General features: G+C 43.5%; 1 protein-coding gene across 4 annotated transcripts in view; it reads right to left on the bottom strand.

Moving 5' to 3' along the window:
- Positions 1–16,370, bottom strand: part of MDP1 (magnesium dependent phosphatase 1) — a 112,309-nt gene that overhangs the window by 76,773 nt on the left and 19,166 nt on the right. For all 4 annotated transcript variants that reach the window (XM_069238163.1, XM_069238160.1, XM_069238162.1 and 1 more), the window contains exon 3: positions 15,176–15,286. In XM_069238163.1, coding sequence (XP_069094264.1) covers positions 15,176–15,286 — 111 coding nt within the window. The remainder of the gene's footprint in view (positions 1–15,175; positions 15,287–16,370) is intronic.

The raw sequence follows: 16,370 nt of genomic DNA, 5'->3' as shown, positions 1-16,370 counted from the left end.
ACAATTCCTCAGGGATGCCCAGCATGGCTGCATGGGCATAAAACTCTACATCAGCCCAACCTGAGGCCTCTAGGTCATTACCTAAGAGACAGTCTACAGGCAAGCTAGGTGATACCACCACCTGCTTAGGGCCAGTAACTCCACCCCAACTAAACTGAATTATAGCTAAGGGAAGAAACTTAGTAGAGTTATGGACATCAATAATCTTATACTGTTGTCCAATGATGTGTTGATCAGGGTGCACTAGGTTTTCAGTCACCAAAGTGAAACTGGCACCTGTGTCCCTGTAGGCCAAGGCCTCCACACCATTTATTGTAACTGTCTGCCTGTACTTATCCATTGTAAGGGGACAAGCAGCCAGTGTGGCAAGGCCAGTGCCACTAGGTGTGACAGAAACTGTCTTGGGACTGATGACATCAGTTTCCACTATGGACCCATAAGTGAACCCAACTACACCCTTTGCTTGACTGTTGCCAGCAGTCCCACCACTAGTACCACTACTGCTAGGGGCACTAGAGCTTGATGTATTAGTGGTGGTAGGCTTAGTGGGTTTATCTGGACAGGACTTATCCCCTGGCCTATGGCCTCTATTTTTACACACAAAGCACCAAGGCTTTTTAATGTGTGCAGGTTGGGAAGAAGAGGAAGAATTTGTTTTATCCCCACCCTCTGAAGAGTGTTTAAGATTTGAAGTGGGATCTTTGGTTTTACCCTTATCCCCATGCTTATCTTGAGATTTTTCACCATCTTTCTTCTTATTGCCATCTTTGTCACCCCCTGTATGAACTTTTCTGTTCACCCTTGTTCTGACCCATTTGTCTGCCTTCTTTCCCAATTCTTGGGGAGAGGTCAGATCAGAGTCTACCAGGTACTGGTGCAACAAATCAGACACACAATTATTAAGTATATGCTATCTCAGGATTGTGTTATACAGGCTTTCATAATCAGTAACTTTACTGCCATGTAACCACCCCTCCAAGGCCTTCACTGAATGGTCAATGAAATCAACCCAGTCTTGTGAAGACTCCTTTTTGGTCTCTCTGAACTTTATCCTGTACTGTTCAGTGGTTAAGCCATAACCATCCAGGAGTGCATTCTTAAGAACTTGGAAATTATTAGCATCATTTTCTTTCACAGTAAGGAGCCTATCCCTACCTTTTCCACTAAATGATAGCCATAGGATAGCAGCCCACTGCCTTTGAGGGACATCCTGTGCAACACAGGCCCTCTCAAGTGCAGCAAACCACTTGTTAATGTCATCCCCCTCCTTATAAGGGGGAACTATCTTGTGCAGATTCCTGGAATCATGCTCTTTTGCAGGATGACTATGGGGAATACTGCTGCTGCCACCATGGGTATCTAAACCCAACTTCTGTCTTTCCTTCTCCAACTCAAAAGACTGTCTATCCAAATCCAGCTGTTGCTTTTTAAGCTTCAGTCTGGTTTGTTCCACCCTCAACTTATTGAGTTCCCTCTCTAACATTCTGTCATCAGGGTTGGTGGGAGGGACATTTCTAGAAACAGAGCTATGATGGGAATGAACAGAAGGAGACCTGTCCCTTACAGAAGCCAACTTAACAGCTTGGTTTACAGAAACATTACTACCAGTATGGTGAGAATAAATGCTTTTGCTATGATGTGAGACAACACTATTTATATGGTGTGGCTCATCATCATTACCATCTATGCTAGATTGTCTAGTAATGGGCAGGCTAGGAAGTTTCTTTCCTGAATCTTTTCCTGGGGGAGTCCCTGAATCAGATTGGGAACTATTAGGTACTTTTTCAACAGATGGGGCACCTATGGCCTTATCCTGTTCTCTAAGCATGTTAATTAACAGTTCCAAGGCAGGATTCTTCCCTACACTCAAACCTCTCTCTATACAGAGACTCCTTGCTCTTTTCCAGCTAAGGTTGTCATATGCAAGTTTGGACAGATCAACACTTTGGCCTGTGCCAGACATTTTTTAGAGAGAGTTAAAGTGATAGAGAAAGAGACAAAAGTTTTCAGAACTTTTTGGAAAGACAGAAAAAAAACTTTTTAAACTTTTAAGAACTTTTTGAAAGTTTAGGAGTACTTTTCAGCACTTAGAAAAGAGTGAAAAGAGGAAATGCAAAACTTTTTGGCTATGTGTATATACACTGACCTTGTTTTGTATATTTTTCTCTTATGAAAAGTACAATGACAAGAGTGGTAAGTAGTCTCAAGCACTTATCCCACCACTGCATAACCAATGTAGGAGGCTGGACTGGCTTGTAGTGAGTACCAAGGGGTACTTGCACCTTGCACCAGGCCCAGTTATCCCTTATTAGTGTATAGGGTGTCTAGCAGCTTAGGCTGATAGATAATGGTAGCTTAGCAGAGCAGCTTAGGCTGAACTAGGAGACGTGTGAAGCTACTACAGTACCACTTAGTGTCATATGCACAATATCATAAGAAAACACAATACACAGTTATACTAAAAATAAAGGTACTTTATTTTTATGACAATATGCCAAAGTATCTTAGAGTGTACCCTCAGTGAGAGGATAGGAAATATACACAAGATATATATACACAATAGCAAAAATATGCAGTATAGTCTTAGAAAACAGTGCAAACAATGTATAGTTACAATAGGATGCAATGGGGAAACATAGGGATAGGGGCAACACAAACCATATACTCCAAAAGTGGAATGCGAACCACGAATGGACCCCAAACCTATGTGACCTTGTAGAGGGTCGCTGGGACTATTAGAAAATAGTGAGAGTTAAAAAAATAACCCTCCCCAAGACCCTGAAAAGTGAGTGCAAAGTGCACTAAAGTTCCCCTAAGGACAAAAGAGTCGTGTTAGAGGAATAATGCAGGAAAGACACAAACCAGCAATGCAACAACTGTGGATTTCCAATCTAGGGTACCTGTGGAACAAGGGGACCAAGTCCAAAAGTCACAAGCAAGTCGGAGATGGGCAGATGCCCAGGAAATGCCAGCTGCGGGTGCAAAGAAGCTTCGACTGGACAGAAGAAGCTGAGGTTTCTGCAGGAACGAAAAGGGCTAGAGACTTCCCCTTTGGTGGACGGATCCCTCTCGCCTTGGAGAGTCGTGCAGAAGTGTTTTCCCGCTGGAAGGACGCCAACAAGCCTTGCTACACGCAAATCGTGCGTTTGGCGTTTTTGGACGCTGCTGGGGCCCAGGAGGGACCAGGAGGTCGCAAATTGGACCTGAAGAGAGAGGGGACGTCGAGCAAGACAAAGAGCCCTCACTGAAGCAGGTAGCACCCGGAGAAGTGCCAGAAACAGGCACTACGAGGATGCGTGAAACGGTGCTCGCCGAAGTTGCACAAAGGAGTCCCACGTCGCCGGAGACCAACTTAGAAAGTCGTGCAATGCAGGTTAGAGTGCCGTGGACCCAGGCTTGGCTGTGCACAAAGGATTTCTGCCGGAAGTGCACAGGGGCCGGAGTAGCTGCAAAGTCGCGGTTCCCAGCAATGCAGCCCAGCGAGGTGAGGCAAGGACTTACCTCCACCAAACTTGGGCTGAAGAGTCACTGGACTGTGGGGGTCACTTGGACAGCGTCGCTGGATTCGAGGGACCTCGCTCGTCGTGCTGAGAGGAGACCCAAGGGACCGGTAATGCAGCTTTTTGGTGCCTGCGGTTGCAGGGGGAAGATTCCGTCGACCCACGGGAAATTTCTTCGGAGCTTCTGGTGCAGAGAGGAGGCAGGCTACCCCCACAGCATGCACAAGCAGGAAAACAGTCGAGAAGGCGGCAGGATCAGCGTTACAGAGTTGCAGTAGTCGTCTTTGCTACTATGTTGCAGGTTTGCAGGCTTCCAGCGCGGTCAGCGGTCGTTTCCTTATCAGAAGGTGAAGAGAGAGATGCAGAGGAACTCGGCTGAGCTCATGCATTCGTTATCTAAAGTTTCCCCAGAGACAGAGACCCTAAATAGCCAGAAAAGAGGGTTTGGCTACCTAGGAGAGAGGATAGGCTACTAACACCTGAAGGAGCCTATCAGCAGGAGTCTCTGACGTCACCTGGTGGCACTGGCCACTCAGAGCAGTCCAGTGTGCCAGCAGCACCTCTGTTTCCAAGATGGCAGAGGTCTGGAGCACACTGGAGGAGCTCTGGACACCTCCCAGGGGAGGTGCAGGTCAGGGGAGTGGTCAATCCCCTTTCCTTTGTCCAGTTTCGCGCCAGAGCAGGGGCTAAGGGGTCCCTGAACCGGTGTAGACTGGCTTATGCAGAATTGGGCACCTCTGTGCCCAACAAAGCATTTCCAGAGGCTGGGGGAGGCTACTCCTCCCCTGCCTTCACACCATTTTCCAAAGGGAGAGGGTGTCACACCCTCTCTCAGAGGAAGTTCTTTGTTCTGCCATCCTGGGCCAGGCCTGGCTGGACCCCAGGAGGGCAGCTGCCTGTCTGAGGGGTTGGCAGCAGCAGCAGCTGCAGTGAAACCCCAGGAAGGGCAGTTTGGCAGTACCAGGGTCTGTGCTACAGACCACTGGGATCATGGGATTGTGCCAACTATGCCAGGATGACAGAGGGGGCAATTCCATGATCATAGACATGTTACATGGCCATATTCGGAGTTACCATGGTGAAGCTACATATAGGTAGTGACCTATGTGTAGTGCACGCGTGTAATGGTGTCCCCGCACTCACAAAGTTCAGGGAATTGGCTCTGAACAATGTGGGGGCACCTTGGCTAGTGCCAGGGTGCCCTCACACTAAGTAACTTTGCACCTAACCTTTACCAGGTAAAGGTTAGACATATAGGTGACTTATAAGTTACTTAAGTGCAGTGTAAAATGGCTGTGAAATAACGTGGACGTTATTTCACTCAGGCTGCAGTGGCAGGCCTGTGTAAGAATTGTCAGAGCTCCCTATGGGTGGCAAAAGAAATGCTGCAGCCCATAGGGATCTCCTGGAACCCCAATACCTTGGGTACCTCAGTACCATATACTAGGGAATTATAAGGGTGTTCCAGTAAGCCAATGTAAATTGGTAAAAATGGTCACTAGCCTGTCAGTGACAATTTGGAAAGAAATGAGAGAGCATAACCACTGAGGTTCTGGTTAGCAGAGCCTCAGTGAGACAGTTAGGCACCACACAGGGAACATATACATGCACACCTATGAGCACTGGGGCCCTGTGTGACAGGGTCCCAGTGACACATACATATAGGCCACAAACCTATGAGCACTGGGGTCCTGACCAGCAGGATCCCAGTGACCCATAACAAACATACTGAAAACATAGTGTTTTCACTATGAGCGCTGAGGCCTGGCTATCAGGATCCCAGTGAGACAGTGAAAACAGTGACAAACACCCTGGCATACACTCACAAACAGGCCAAAAGTGGGGGTAACAATGCTAGAAAGAGGCTACCTTCTCACATATACACATGTTTGAAAAGTTTAGGCTATGAGGCTAAGTATAATGCTCCCAGAATGCTCTCTGATTAGATGCAAATGAAGTGTCATTTAGTAAAATGTGTTGATGCATGCTAGTATTTCCCAAAAATATTTCTAATGGAAAATCAGTGTAACCATTTTCAACACGATTATGGGAAGCATGAAAATAAACAAACACTGACAAAGCCAACTGATCTGACATATTTTTATAAGTCTTTTAGTTTCATCAATGCGTGTCTTGTTTTGACATGGCTTTTGTAACACTTTATTGTTGTGGGAGCTACCAGGCCCTCAACATTGTAACAAACACTGGCAAAACCCCCCCCAAAAAGTTTTTGAACTCTAAAAGCACACGTTGCCACCAGCGGCATAACAAAGGCCCCGCAGCCGCCCTCCAGGGGGCCCCTTCAGCACAGCACCTGCCCTGAGTGAGTCTGGAGAGGGGGCTCCTCCATGTTCTTTGCAAAGGGGCACCCTCCAGTTTCGTTACGTCACTGATTGCCACTGTAGTTCCTGACACTGAACAAAACTACTTTGTGTGGCAATATGCTTCTGGTGGAAGAGCAGAATGCGATCTCTCACAGTAAAGCTAGCCGAAAGAGAGAGAAATAGAAGTTTAATAAAAACAAAATGTCTTTGTTAAAACCAGACCTAATTGGGGACCAAGACCCACATGTAGGTAGCTTTTTGCATGTTGCAAACAGCGACTTTCGCTGTTTTGCGACGTGCAAAAAGCACATTGCGATGCACAAACCCAGTTTTGCGATTCGGTAACCTGGTTTGCGAATCACAAAACGGGTTTGCGACTCGCAATTAGTAAGGGGTGTTCCCTTCCTAATTGCGACTCGCAGTGCAATGTAGGATTGTTTTGTGACGTGAACGCGGGCACAAACCAATCGCAGTTTGCACCCATTTCAAATGGGTGCTAACACTTTCGCAAAAGGGAAGGGATCCCCATGGGACCCCTTTCCCATTGTGAATGTCACTGTAAACATTTTTTCAGAGCAGGCAGTGGTCCTGTGGACCACTGCCTGCTCTGAAAAAATGAAACGAAAACGTTTCATTTTTCGTTTTTGTTATGCATCTCGTTTTCTATCTATCTATTGAGCATTTCCAAGTTCATTTTCCCTCCAGCCACTTTCTTCCCAACCCTGGAAGAAGTTCTAATTCTGCCATTGTCAGGAGTAAATGTCCAACCTTTCTTATTATGGGAAAATATTAAAGAGAAGCTGGTAAAAATCTTTAAAACATGCAGGTTAGTAGGTTTTCAGACTCAAAGGCATTCCAGCCCTGGAACTATTGCTTACTGCTTCCTCCAGCCCCAGTATGCAGATCTGCAGAAAGGTGGCAAAATAAGGAAATTGCTACAGTAGGGATTAAAACTGCAAGTATTCAAGCCCTACTATGGTAGTAGCCCTGGCATAATCAGAGAGGCTATTATCAGAGCACTTACATAATGAGATTGCTGCCATAATTTGTCGCCACACTATTTGGCACCAAAGGGACAAGTAGATCTTTTTACAGGACAAGTAGATTTGAGAAGCAACCTGTCCCGTGGACAAGTAGATATTTTAATAAATTCCACACCCCTGGACGCCCTCTGATTTTGGGTGCAAAGCCTTCACTATTCCCTAAGGCGATAGGCAAATCGTAAATATACAGCAAAAAAAGCAGCGGTGCCAACAGACACCCCTGCTTCAATCCATTTTTTGTAGGAAATACAGAAGACAAACCCTGATCTCTGCCTAATAGTACTTTTCACCAAGAGGAAGAATGTAAGGCTATAATCAAACGTAACACGTTTCCTGGGATGCCTAGGTTTAATATCTTCCTCCATAAGACCTTGCGATCAACCCTATCAAAAGCTGTTGAAAAGTCTATAAATGAAGCATATACAACTCCACCTCTGATCTGCACATATTTCTCATTTAAAATTCGCATTACTATGATATTATCTAGAGTATTATGGTCCTTCCTAAAGCCAGCTTGTTCCAAAGGAAGGATAGAATATACCTCAACCCAAGTCTTTAAATGCTCTAGTAAACTTTTAGCAAAATTCTTGCCAACTGCATCCAACCGAGCTATTTGACAGTAATTTACTGGGGAAGTTCTATTACCCCTCTTATATGGGGGAAACTATGACACTCTCAATCCAAGACGCAAGGACTACACCTTTTAAATAAGAGTATTGGAATACAGGGTGAAGAATCCTTGCCCAAAGCAAGGGTTCTTGTTTAATTATTGCCATGGGGACCCCATCAGGGCCCTTTGCTCCTGAGGCCCGCACAGACCTTATAAACCCCTCAATCTCAGTCACTGAGGGATGGCCGTAACTGTCCAATTCAGCCCGACTACCTATAGTAATGTCCATTTCACATGACTCAATGACCCAATTTTCCGCATACAGGGAGAGTATATAATCTCTTCATTCTGCTATCAGAGGGCAAGAAAAGATTTGCAGGACCCATAGCATTCAGAGATAATTGCCCCAAATTTGCGGGAAGTTTTAGACACTGCAGCTTCCCTCAAGGAGACCCACCTCTGTTCGGCCTCCTCCTTTCTTAAACCTATCTTCAATTGCTTTCTTCTCCTCTTTAACAGGGAAATTATTCTACTCCTATCTTTTGACTCCAGAACATACTATTGCCTTACCAATTTATTAATTTCCCTATTCAGTAATAAAACAGATGGCCTTATTTTTCTTGTGGGGTGGCTTAAGACACCTTGGCTGACCACTTTGGATTATTTTCCCCATAAATTCAGAAGAGCAGTAAAGAGGGTCCCCACTCCAATCATCAATACGCATCAAGGTCCTTTCAAGAGACTCTTTTACAGATAATATGTTTAAAGGCGACCAGTGGATTCTTTCTGTTTTAGTATTAAAGTTAATATCCTGACCATTGAAATTCCATGCTTCTACTGTAGGCAAGTGAAGCTTCAAAGAAAGGTTGAGTATCTTATGATCCCTGAACGGGGTATCCACAATTATCATGTTCTCCACAGATTGGGCTATAACATAAGAAGCCCTTCAATAATCAATAATGGAACCATTCTGATGTGATTTATGTGTAAAAGCTGCTGGGGAATCCGAGTAGAATCTCCCATTTAGGATCATATAGCTAAGTTCCCTCAGACCTTTTAATAGAATGTAGCCCCTTTTATCAGTACTAATTCTTAGTGGAAATAAAATGGGAGAAATATTAAAAACAGATTCCCTCTCTGTGTCACAAAACGTGGTCAGAGATGAATTGGAGACTTTACAGTTTAAGTCCCCCATTATCAGCAACTCATGTAAGCTTTCATTTGCATTTAACCTAATGGTAGAAATGGAATTAAACATGTGTATTAAAGATTTATCATGGGACTTATCAGAGGGAATATATGCATTTACTATTAGCATGGACACTCTCCTGCCATCCTCCATGATTGGGTTACCTCTCACTATCTGATACAAATTTAATGGTACTGCAAGGCTTTCATATTCCCATTTAAATTTATTTCTTAAAAGCATAGCAATTCCCCCATTTGTATGCCCTTTCTCAGAGGGCTGCGCCTTTTGACACAGTACAGTGTAACCCGGACAAGATAAATCATTTGAGCACCAGGTCTCTTGGATGCAAATTAAATCAACCAGTAATGAATAGATATTCTCGTTTTTCAATGTGATTCTCTATTCCTGCAGCATTCCAAGAGACCACACAAATATTAGGGTTAATGGCCCATTTGGAGTGCTTTACCCGTTGCCAGAGTACTGTTTAGAGCTCCAACCAACCATCTCCAGTTCTCCTGTTCAGTAACTAAATGTTGGGAGGGGACATCATCCACATAATTCAACACTCTTTCTCCATAAAAAAGGGAGACCTTAAGATTTTTCAAAGAAGAACTCATTAAATCTCGCGAGGGGCATAGCCTACTTTCATGCTGATATGGAGCTAAAGGAGCCTGATGTTTTTTTAAAAGAGGGCTCGTCTTCCCATATTGGGACCACATCTATACCTCTACGTTGTAATTGCTTGCAGCTGACTACAATCAATTTTGCAATGATTTTAGAATACAACCAATCTCTTGTCTTTACTACTCCTGAACCATGCGCTAAATACACGCAGGAAACATCTCTCCTTTCAATCAATTTTAACTCACAAATATATGCAAAACAGGAGATTAGGAGTGAGCGATCCAGAAATTAAATTAGAGTCAAACAATATAGAAAACTCCAAGCATGCAGTAGTCACAGTATACCGTAAGTAATCCACATCTTTAAATTCAGCTTCTCCACCATTCAGAGGATCAGACATAGCATTATGTAAATCAGAATATGACCTGACATTACAAGAGGGGTCAGCACATGGATTTAAAGAAGACAAAACCCTTTTTGCAACAGGAGGCTTATCCTGAGAGGATCCCAATGTGGGGATCTGCTTGAATTCTCCCCTGGAAGAGGAAGTTCCCAAGTAAAAAAACCTGACTTTCCTTGGTTTCTTTTTAGACATTCGCAGTTTGCCCTTTTATCCGATTTGTTTTTTCTTTTTTTCAGTTTTCTTCTCTTTGTTTATGATAAGTTCAGGATTTCTGTTATTCTACAAGGTCGGAAGTTCAGTTTGTGATTTAGTAATAATGGGACAAAATACAGGGAGTGCAGAATTATTAGGCAAGCTGTATTTTTGAGGATTAATTTTATTATTGAACAACAACCATGTTCTCAATGAACCCAAAAAACTCATTAATATCAAAGCTGAATATTTTTGGAAGTAGTTTTTAGTTTGTTTTTAGTTTTAGCTATGTTAGGGGGATATCTGTGTGTGCAGGTGACTATTACTGTGCATAATTATTAGGCAACTTAACAAACAAAAAATATATACCCATTTCAATTATTTATTATTACCAGTGAAACCAATATAACATCTCAACATTCACAAATATACATTTCTGACATTCAAAAACAAAACAAAAACAAATCAGTGACCAATATAGCCACCTTTCTTTGCAAGGACACTCAAAAGCCTGCCATCCATGGATTCTGTCAGTGTTTTGATCTGTTCACCATCAACATTGCGTGCAGCAGCAACCACAGCCTCCCAGACACTGTTCAGAGAGGTGTACTGTTTTCCCTCCTTGTAAATCTCACATTTGATGATGGACCACAGGTTCTCAATGGGGTTCAGATCAGGTGAACAAGGAGGCCAAGTCATTAGATTTCCTTCTTTTATACCCTTTCTTGCCAGCCACGCTGTGGAGTACTTGGACTCGTGTGATGGAGCATTGTCCTGCATGAAAACCATGTTTTTCTTGAAGGATGCAGACTTCTTCCTGTACCACTGCTTGAAGAAGGTGTCTTCCAGGAACTGGCAGTAGGACTGGGAGTTGAGCTTGACTCCATCCTCAACCCGAAAAGGCCCCACAAGCTCATCTTTGATACCAGCCCAAACCAGTACTCCACCTCCACCTTGCTGGCGTCTGAGTCGGACTGGAGCTCTCTGCCCTTTACCAATCCAGCCACGGGCCCATCCATCTGGCCCATCAAGACTCACTCTCATTTCATCAGTCCATAAAACCTTAGAAAAATCAGTCTTGAGATATTTCTTGGCCCAGTCTTGACGTTTCAGCTTGTGTGTCTTGTTCAGTGGTGGTCGTCTTTCAGCCTTTCTTACCTTGGCCATGTCTCTGAGTATTGCACACCTTGTGCTTTTGGGCACTCCAGTGATGTTGCAGCTCTGAAATATGGCCAAACTGGTGGCAAGTGGCATCGTGGCAGCTGCACGCTTGACTTTTCTCAGTTCATGGGCAGTTATTTTGCGCCTTGGTTTTTCCACACGCTTCTTGCGACCCTGTTGACTATTTTGAATGAAACGCTTGATTGTTCGATGATCACGCTTCAGAAGCTTTGCAATTTTAAGAGTGCTGCATCCCTCTGCAAGATATCTCACTATTTTTTACTTTTCGGAGCCTGTCAAGTCCTTCTTTTGACCCATTTTGCCAAAGGAAAGGAAGTTGCCTAATAATTATGCACACCTGATATAGGGTGTTGATGTCATTAGACCACACCCCTTCTCATTACAGAGATGCACATCACCTAATATGCTTAATTGGTAGTAGGCTTTCGAGCCTATACAGCTTGGAGTAAGACAACATGCATAAAGAGGATGATGTGGTCAAAATACTCATTTGCCTAATAATTCTGCACTCCCTGTATGGGAAAAGGGGCCACCTCGGAGCTCGGCTCTTTTGTCGAAAAGTCAGGGTCAGCTGTACTGAGAATGTGGGGACTTGAAAGGAGATTTTCCAAAGAGTGGTCAACACTATCTTGATGGAGGATTTTTTTAATATTCGAGGATTTATGGGGCACTTGAGGTTTGCCAGCCTGAGTTCCCTGATCTGTGCAACAAGGCTGTTTAAGTGAGTTTGCAGTTGAGCAGGTATCCTGGACAGCCAAAGGTGAACTAGAGCCTTGGCGTCCCAATTTTTTTTATAGACCTCCTTAGCATCCAACAAGACTAACCCCTCCTCCTTTTGACCCCATCAATACTTTCAGTATGACCAGTAGTATATCTTGTGTGTGACCACAGTTATTTATTGATTTTTCTAATAATCCCAAAATGGAAGATTATATTCTCTCTAGGCATTTGATAGATTCCAAGATTACAGTATATTGGTCAAGGGGGTCACTGGGCAAATTCTCTGGGTGCACAAATTCAGGGGTTAGAGATGACAATAATGGAGAGAAATGCTCAATCAGATGAAGTACTACTAAAGAGCCTTAGACCAGGAGATTGATTTATACCAACCAGAGACAAAGCCTCACAACAGGCGGAAAAACTCCTGGCACCTTGTGAAACATTCACATCAAGAAGGGTAAAATCTCCTGCTTCAGGAACGCCTAGCACATTAGTAGTGGGAGATGTATTGTTCCCTGTTCATGCCCCAGGGAGAAAAGGCTTTCTAACTGAAGCAGATGAATCAACAACCTTTCCAATGGTGTCCAAAATTCTAGCAGGTGATCCATTATCCTCCTTGGTGACCGATTCGTCAGGTGGCTCCTTTTGGAGTAAAGGAAGAATAGAGTTTGAGCTTTTTATATTCAGTTGAGATATACCCCTACGAAGGTGTTTGGCCGTCATGTAAAAACTGTGAGTCTTCCGCGTCCAAAATCCTAATAGGAACGACGCCTTGAGGGATTAACCGACAATATATAATATTTTTAGTCTTTTCAAAAAACAAACAAAAAAAAGGAATGGTCCACAACACAGAGTATAAGGGATTCTTAAGTGACGAGCAGGGAGGGCGGGCCCCCCCTGAGAAGAGCAAGCCGCACTGGTCTAATGCCAGCTGCTTCCGCTCCACCTCAAAGACCCGCAGCTTTGAGCCTTACCTTCCCATGCCCCACTCCGATTCCTCCAGGACTCCTTATCCTGCGTTTGTCCAGCACTGAGTGCAGATTCAGTAATGCCTCCAGGCCCAGGTGAGAGTCTCAGGGCTGATGGCACCACTAGCTGGAGTACTGATGAAGCAGGGAGTGCTGGGCCACTAAAAAGAACAAGCCCACTAGTTGCTGGGCTATTGAGAGCCAGTGGGCAGGGGACGCTCACCCCACTGTGCCTCAGCGCTGCCTCTCCCACCACCCACTCCGCTCCCTCTGCCTTTGCTGCTGCCCCTGCTACCTACTACCTGCCCCCGTGCTGGAGGGCCACGGAGTTCCGGTTAGTAGGCACTGTGGGCACGGCAGGCGTGAGGCACTGGCGCGGTAGTTGTGGGTCTTCTTCTCTGCTGCTGTCGCCGGGCCCCCAACGGACATGGACACAGTGATGCAGAGATGGCAGTTAGTTTCTCGCGAAACCTGGCCCTTACCCTTCCGTTTGCTTCATCTTCCTCCGCTCAAACAAAGGAACAACATTGTGTAACTGAATATGTCAGTTGTATATATTCACTCCTAGCCTCTGAGGTCTAGACGAACGTTCCTCCAGCTTCCCTCACGTTTTGAGAACAATTTAAGTGGCATTTTTTGTATTCTATCATTTTGTACTTAACATGTGACCTTAGTTAGTTGGGTGTGCACTGCCAGTACATTTAGCTCATGAGATGCCAGTTATTTGATTATTATAACGCTGGGCTATCTTTCGGCTACTATTTGGATTGTTTTAGGCTTCAACCACTTTTGGCTTTTTAGGGGTTTCAAAATCTGGCAATACTGGCTCTAAATGGGATAGTTTATCCCTGAAATGTCACACAGGGAGCCTTCAAGCTGTAAGTAAAGCTGTAGGGATTCACTTTTACTAACTTTACTTTGATGTATCATTTATTTTTTCTACCTTTACTTTTCCCACTTCACTTCATCACCTATTAACTGGTAATGTTACCATAAAGTTATGGTTTCATTGATCTTATTTTTAATTCATTACATTAATTGTATTAACTACTAACACATACATTAAAATTAGATTGAACTGATTTACTTTTTAATTAATTTAAATGGGTGACCTTAAAGTCTAAATTAAATTGTTATATTAATAAATTAATTCAATTTTAATCTATGTATTTACATGAAACACAATTATCATATTCTAAATTGATTAAAAACATTTACTTTATTCAATTTAAAATAATTAAATCAACTCAAACTAATGTAAATTACTCCTCATTCCAACTTTAAAACCATTAATTTGCATTGCATTAAAAGAATCCTAAACTGTATTCTAACTCTAATGCTAACCCTACCCTTTCATTTTATTAAATGCACGTATTTCTATTTCATGTCGTTGACCTATTTAAACAGTAAAAGAAAACTTTACTTGATTCAGGTCATGTGAAATATAATTAAATCAATAGGTTATGTTAGTCCAGCCCATAAATAAGTACATTAATATGAATCATTTTGTAATAATTTAGTGACTTTGTTTTATCCAAATACTACATTTTTAGGTCGAGTGCAAGTGCACTGACGTGTTGTAATCATCTGTGGGATTTTAACCACACCCAACGCACGCCCATCACTATAACTCGTTCATGGTCTTGCCTTTCAAAAATCCTTTATCATCGTTGCTAAATACTTTAGTTTGTCCCTCCTTGGGGCGGTTTTGTTACTGCCTTGGCTATCGACCTTGTTACATGGATAATTGCATGATTGCCGATATGTTTGACTGCGAGCTGACTTCTTTTTCCTTTTGTGTCTCTTCTTGCGCTCATGGCGACTGTGGCGCTTTGAATTAGCTTGCTTATGTCAACTGTTTTACTTTTCATTTTTAATGTATGTGACAAGAAAAGTCCAGGTAAGAATTTACAACAAAAATATCGCTAACTCAAACAAACGCAAGACTAATTGCATTGCAAATGCTTGTTACTTTATAAGTTGTTTTCCTGGTGGTTTAGGCAAAGTGATGAAGTAACTTAGTAAATGTGGACACAGTAAAGGTGCAGTAGAAGTAGCTTCAGTGAAACAAATGTCAGGCAAAAAATGGCAAAGTAAAGGTCATACACAGTCCATAAAGAGAAAACCAACTCTTCATTACTTTAACTCCCCTGAGAAGAGTACAGCACAAAAGGCTTGATCAACACCATATAATGAGGCGCTGATGGTAATTGCCACCAAACATCCACCATTTTCCAAAGCCTCAGGCTGAGTGAGTGGGTGGTGGGAAATATGAGGGTAAAAGGACACCTAATTGGGAAACGATGGGCATTATTTGGGGGACGGGATATAATCACTAGAGAAAGCCAGATCACCCTGGAAGGAATAGGATGAAGTGAAGGGTAGGGGGTTGTAGAGTGGGTGTGGGGCTGAACACTCACCGAGAGGCAGCTGCGATGCGGATACCCTCTCCGTGCAGCTGTGCCATGATTTCAGGTACATCACGGTACAGTGTGATGTGTGCTCCAGCGGTATCTATTACTGTCCCATCACTATAGGGAAGAAAAGAGAATATGAGCCCGGGACAAGAAAGATGGTTAGAAAAGGGTAAGTAGGTACCATGGAAATTAAAACAGAAAAGAGTGAAAACGAAGGGTACAAAAGGCAGGTGAGCAGAGGTATGAGAACAGCAAGCCATCCTACCTAGCCACACCTCTGTGGCTGGACCTTGCTATTTTAGGGCCACTCCTTTCCTATGAAATACAACTCTCTCTCAATCCCCTCCTTGCCACTTTATACACCCATCCACACTCAAAGACCTCCTATCTCTAAATATTCAGCACCATCAGAACCTGCAAACACTCTTGACCTAATTCTGCCCACACAAGTACTGCAATTCTGCCCCATCTCATGCATCACTTTGTCCCCATTAGCTACTTCCTACTGTATTACAAGCTCTCATGACAACACACCTATCTATTTATTATACTCCTGCATCTTGCATAACTGCAGCTTCATTGCTGCCCACCTACTTTACCCTGTTTTTGGCCAATCATACTTCCTTTCTTGCCCATTGATGCCCTTCATAAACTTCACACTTGCTGAATGCACAGGCATTCCCTTACCTCATTTATGATGCTTCCTCTCCAAAACTCAGTCCCTGCCATATCATATCCCTTAATTCAGTCTTGGGATCTCAAGCATCTGGCTCTGACTCACTTCTGTCCATTATAGGAGGGATTCTTTGCCCCCATCTTACCCATCACAGACCGATCATGATTTAATTTCCAGATCACTGGACTCCTCCTCTTCATATCACATTACTGGAACCTAGCAAATCACCACTTTATCCTATGTCTGCCACGTCGGCCATCACCTTCTTGACCCATTCCTACCCACAACAGATATCTATCTACCTACCTATCTATCCATTTATCCATTACTAAATTTCTGCCCCATCTCATAAAACCCATCCTTTACCTCAAGACTGCCAACTCAGAATTGCTGCTTTTAATCCATCCCTATTTCAGAACCAGTATTCACAATACATTGTCATTCGCCATTCAACAACCTTGACCATGTTCCCATTCCATCCCTATCACAGAGCTCACCTCATACCCCATTTCTGCCCATCAC

This window comes from Pleurodeles waltl, chromosome 6 (genome assembly GCF_031143425.1).
Source record: "Pleurodeles waltl isolate 20211129_DDA chromosome 6, aPleWal1.hap1.20221129, whole genome shotgun sequence".
Lineage (NCBI taxonomy): Eukaryota > Metazoa > Chordata > Amphibia > Caudata > Salamandridae > Pleurodeles > Pleurodeles waltl.
Note: the sequence above shows the minus strand (reverse complement) of the source record. Positions and strands in the feature narration are given on the sequence as shown.